The 5,670-nt window shown below is 47.0% G+C and overlaps 1 protein-coding gene and 1 non-coding gene across 3 annotated transcripts in view; one reads left to right on the forward strand and one right to left on the reverse strand.

The window, feature by feature from the left end:
* Positions 1-1,078, reverse strand: part of SAE1 (SUMO1 activating enzyme subunit 1) — a 70,445-nt gene extending 69,367 nt beyond the window's left edge. For both annotated transcript variants that reach the window (XM_007458480.1, XM_007458481.1), the window contains exon 1: positions 881-1,078. In XM_007458480.1, the coding sequence (XP_007458542.1) occupies positions 881-978 (98 nt within the window). In that variant the 5' untranslated portion in view covers positions 979-1,078. The remainder of the gene's footprint in view (positions 1-880) is intronic.
* Positions 1,079-5,129: 4,051 nt separating this feature from the next.
* On the forward strand, positions 5,130-5,202 carry TRNAE-UUC (transfer RNA glutamic acid (anticodon UUC)). Its single transcript has one exon. It is a non-coding gene; the product is annotated as a tRNA-Glu (tRNA).
* Positions 5,203-5,670: the final 468 nt, after the last annotated feature.

Genomic DNA, 5,670 nt, shown 5'->3' on the forward strand with positions numbered 1-5,670 from the left:
TTTATTTTTTCTCCCTAGCACTTGCATTGCCTAATATTTTATTATTTTTTATGTGTATTGCCTCCCCCACCGGAACATAAGCTCCATGTGGGCAAGGAGTCTGCCTAGTTCATTAATACCCGCTCACCGCCGGTGGCAGGTGCTCAATAAATATCTGATCACATCGACCACCTCTTTCAAAGACCTCATCCCCTCCGATAATTACTCCCCCATGCCCAAGGTATCCCCAATCCTGTCCTCTCGGGACACACCCCCAGATCTAGACACAGCAATCTCTTCGGGTACCTCCAGCCCTCCCAGACTCTCCGAGCCTCTCAGGAACCTCACTTGAAATTACTTGCTCCAAAACCCCTCGGAAAAAACCCTCATTCTTTCAGACTGGCCCACCCCTTACAGGCCACAAAAATGAATGCAAGCTCTCATCTGCTGGGCTCGCCAGTCTCCCCAGCATCCAGCAGAGAACAGGTTTCCACTACCTATGAATGAATGAACTATGCCCCCCGCCACTTTCATCGTTTCCATGCATTCCTGGCCCCCCCTATTCCCTAAGTCCCCAACCCCGATCCAAACGCCACCATCGCTCCCTTCGGGCGTCGAGTTCCTGAGTCTGCATCCTCCGGATCGCTCAGAATTCCCCCAGCTCCCCTTCTAGAGGTCGCCAATTCCTCGGAACAGCCCTCCCACCACCTACGACGTCCCCTCTTCCCATACCTTCCGATGAAACATCCCAAATCAACCCCTCCAGTCCTCTCAGGAAGGCGACCACGGCCGGGTACACGATTCCCGCCTCCTCTCTTCAAATTAAACCCTCCGGCTCCCCAACGCCTCAGGCCAGACCACCCTCCAAACCCTCAGTCCCACAAGCCGCACCGGCCCTTACCGTTTCTGGGCCTCCAATCCCCAGAGACGGATCTGCCGGTCATACTGAGCAGCCTCCTCCTCGCTGATACCACCGCCCGCCTCCTCCTTCTCCACCATGGCGCCAGCTCTCAGCGCCGGAGCTCTGGTCCTGCTCACGGCAACCGCCCGCCGGCCCCACAAGCCGCCAACCGCCACGGGCCGCGCGCCCAGGCCGCATCTGCGCCTGCGCCAGGGATCGCGCCTGCGCAGTACCTTCTCCAAGCCCCGCCTGCCCCTGGACCCTGGAACCACGTGGACTTCCTTAGCCTCCGAGGTGGGCGGGCATCAGCCGGTCACGTGATGGAGTCTCCTGCCAATCCTGGCCAAAAATCCGCGCGGCTTCTGGCCCCACAAGGACACTCAAGTGGTTGTCTATGAGGCCTTCAATTAAGCAAGTAAAATGGAGCGTCTGCCGAAATCCCGGTAACGGGGATGTTGTGAAATAGCGTGGTGAGTAAAATAGATAAAATCCTGCCCTCATGGAACTTACGTTCTCTTGAGGAGGGCCCAGAGGAAAAAATATATAAATCAGGCCCTCAATAAATGTTTTGGGGAAAATTAAAACAGGATATGGGACTACAGGGTAACAGGTGATTGTTGAGCAGAGATCTGAAGGAACCATAGAAACAAGCTGGGTAGATAACTGGGAAATGTAGCATTCCTGGACAGAACAGCAGCTGCAAAGGCCCTTAGGCTGGCACATGCTAAAGTAATTAAGGAGCTGTGGAGAGGGCAGGGTGGCTGGAGCAGAGTGAGAGGGTGGTAAGAGATTAAATCATAATATGAAGCAGGTGGGGAATCTTGTAGGTTAGTAATAGCTAATAATAGCTAATATGTATTTTCCCTAGGCAAAATACCTTTTTATTATTCATTCAACAAATACTTATTAGGAACTTGTTTGAGAATTCCCTGGCGGTCCAGGGTTAGGACTGCACTCTCACTACCGAGGGCCCTGGTTCAATCCCTAGAAAATGCTTGTCAACCATCAGTCTCTGTGCTAGGGATAGAACAGTAAAAAAAAATTTTTTTAAATTTTTAAATAAGAATTAAAAATAGCTGCCCTCTCATGGAATTTAAATGGGTTTTATATGGATTATTTCTCTAACCCTTGCAAGAGTAGATAAATTCTTTAATATTCCCATTTCACAGCTAAAGAGTCTGAGGTCCAGCAAAGTTAAGTATCGATATTAGTGGGCTGAACAAAGTCTTATATCTTAGAAGTAGTGAAGCTAGGATTCACATCCAGGCCCACGTGCTTCCTCAGGAGGTTATACTGCTGGTGGTACATTAAGCTCCTACTATGTGCTCTGACCTTGTCCAGTGAGGTACATACCCTATGAACCTCAGAGCTATTTCCTCCCCTTTTACAATATGACTCTGAGACTCAGAAAATGGTAGCAATTCATCAGAGGTCAAAATATCATTCAAGGGACTTCCCTGGAGGTCCAGTGGTTAAGACTCCATACTCCCAATGCAGGGGGCCTGGGTTCGACCCCTGGTCAGGGAACTAGATCCCACATGCTGCAACTAAGACATCACATGCCACATGTAAACATCCCTCATGCCTCAACTAAAACCCGGCACAGCCAAATAAATATTTTTTAAAAATGTATCATTCAAAAAATATGGAGGGACTTCCCTGGTGGCGCAGTGGTTAAGAATCCGCCTGCCTATGCAGGGGACACGGGCTCGAGCCCTGGTCCAGGAAGATCCCACATGCCGTGGAACAACTAAGCCCATGCACCGCAACTACTGAGGCTGCGCTCTAGAGCCCATGAGCCACAACTGCTGAGCCCACATGCCACAACTACTGAAGCCCGTGCGCCTAGAGCCTGTGCTCCGTGACAAGAGAAGCCACCACAATGAGGAGCTGGCGCCACAATGAAGAGTATCCCCCGCTCGCCACAACTAGAGGAAGCCCGCGCGCAGCAACAAGGACCCAATGTAGCCAAAAATAATAAATAAATAAATTTATTTTTTTAAAAATAGAATATGATAGAAGTGAATGCTGGGCCAATTTCTGAGTCCAGCCCTTAAGAAATGGGCAGCCTCCCCTCAAAAAGCTAAACATCGAATTATCATAGGGCCCAGCAATTCCACTCTTAGGCATATACCCAAAGAATTGAAAGCAGAGACCAAAACAGATATTTGTATGCCAATCATCATGGCAACATTATTCACAATAGCCAAATGTAAAACAACCAAATCCATCCATCAGGTGATGAATGGATAAATAAAATGTGGTAAATCAATACAATGGAATAATATTCACCCATAAAAAAGGATGAAGCACTGATACATGCCACAATTTGGATGAACCTTGAAAATATTATGCTAAGTGAAAGAACCCAGATACAAAAGGTGATGAAAAAAGAAATAGGTAGTTGTGATAGTTGCATGACACTGTGAATGTACTTAATGTCACTGAATTGTTCACTTAAAACTGGTTAAAATGGTGGATTGTATGTTATATATTTTTACCACAATTTTTTAAAAATTAATAATGTAATACACCCAAAATGACTGAATTGTACACTTTACAGCATTTCTTTTTTTTTTTTTTTGCGCTACGCGGGCCTCTCACTGTTGTGGCCTCTACCATTGCGGAGCACAGGCTCCGGACGCGCAGGCTCAGCGGCCATGGCTCACGGGCCCAGCCGCTCCGCGGCATGTGGGATATTCCTGGACCGGGGCACGAACCTGCGTCCCCTGCATCAGCAGGCGGACTCTCAACCACTGTGCCACCAGGGAAGCCCGAATTTTACACTTTAAATGACTGAATTGCATGGTCTGCAAATATCTCAGTGAAGCTGTTTTTAAAAAAAGGAAGTGGTCAGCTTCCACTTTCTGTTGGGACACTTGCTCTTAACCCCAGCCTCCATACTAGCACAAGACAAAGCACCTTATGGGGACATCCAAATGGAGAGGAACCAAAGCTTCTGACCCTCAGCCCGGCCAACAGCCCCAGCCAACAGCCAGCACCATCTTGCTGGCCACATGAGTGAGCCGTCTTGGAAGGAGATCCTCTGGCAGACAGTCAAGTCACTCCAGAGGGAGGAGAGAGAAGCCATTCTTGCCAGGCCGTGCCCAAAGTGCTGATCTGTAAGAAAAACAATTTTTTGCTGCGAATTCCCTGGTGGTCCAGTGGTTAGGACTTGGCCGCTTTCACTGCTTGGGCCCCAGTTCCCCTGGTTGGGGAACTAAGAACCAGCAAGCCCTGCGGCGCAAGATTGCTGATCACTTGCTACAGAGCATTAGATAACCCGAATATTCTCCCCACCCAGTTCTCTCTTCTCCTATTCTCTCCGTTTTTGCCCAACCCCAATTCTCTTTCTCTCCCTGACTTTAGTTCCTTTCTCTGCTGAAAGTGGCAGAAAAATAAACAGAAACTTTGAGAAGTGCTGTCAAGGAAAAGAAGGAGCTATGACAGTGTCTGGCTTAGTGTAGGAGTCAGGAAATAATATTGTGAGAATGTGAACTCACTCTCCATTTTTCTGAATTTAGTCTCTCTGATAGGTTCATTCATTTACATTTCCCTGAGGATGTCCTCAATGCCCAGCCCTGTACTAGGCAATATATAACCTCTAGGGGGAGTATTTTGTACTGTGGTTTCAGGAAACATCTCTCAGAGGAAGTAATGACCAAACAGACTCTAGAGGAATGAAAAGAAGTCAGGTGACTGTGCCATGGTGACCCCAGGGGACAAAGGGATTATTGAGAAACCAGATCATGAATTTTTTAAAAACTGAGATATAATTGACATATAACATTGTATTTATTAGTTTTGTGTATGGTCTTTTTATTTTATTTTTTCATAAATTTATTTATATATTTATTTATTTTTGTCTGTGTTGTGTCTTGCTGCACACGGGCTTTCTCTAGTTGCAGCGAGCAGGGGCCACTCTTCGTTGAGGTGTGTGGGCTTCTCACTGTGGTGGCTTCTCTTGTTGCAGAGCACAGGCTCTAGGTGCACGGGCTTCAGTAGTTGTGGCACAGGGGCTCAGTAGTTGTGGCTCGCGGGCTTAGTAGCCCCACGGCATGTGAGATCTTCCCAGACCAGGGCTCGAACCCATGTCCCCTGCACTGGCAGGTGGATTCTTAACCACTGCACCACTAGGGAAGTCCCTTTATTTTTTTTTAAGTCTGGAAATCGATTTGATAATTGCAATATGTGATCATTGTACTTTGAGGCAAACAGAGAATGTAAAAAATTCAGGATCCTAGGGAATTCCCTGGTGGTCCAGTGGTTAGGACTCTGTGCTTTCACTGCAGAGGGCCCAGGTTCAATCCCTGGTTGGGGAACGAAGATCCTGCAAGCCACTGGCTCAGCAAAAAAAAAAAAAAAAAAATTCAGGATCCTGAGCACTAAAGATGCAAGTCAACTCTTCCAGAATGAGCACTGCTTTGCTTAGAATAATTTGAGGCTGTCTTTGAAATGAGCAAGTTTGGGAAGCACATGCCTCTTGAGATTTGTCATGTTTCTTCCAAATATTGCTGGTCCCCCTAGGAAAGGCCCTTTCCTAACTGCTTTCCTGACCCCCAATTCAGCCTCCAATCATGACCTTACCCCTTCTCTTACTCTAGAGGATGAGATGCAGGTGCAGATGGTTTGAAGTTCAGGGACAGAATGAGAAGAGCCATTTGATAATTTTTATTTCATTTTATTCTGTCAAAAAGTTTTATATTTGGGACTTTTAATAGGCCCTTTTTTTGTCCTATGAGTTATAGTATACTGTATCTTCATAATTAGTTGAGTTATGGTTTATGATA

This window comes from Lipotes vexillifer, unplaced genomic scaffold, assembly GCF_000442215.2.
Source record: "Lipotes vexillifer unplaced genomic scaffold, Lipotes_vexillifer_v1.1 scaffold371, whole genome shotgun sequence".
Classification (NCBI taxonomy): Eukaryota; Metazoa; Chordata; class Mammalia; order Artiodactyla; family Lipotidae; genus Lipotes; species Lipotes vexillifer.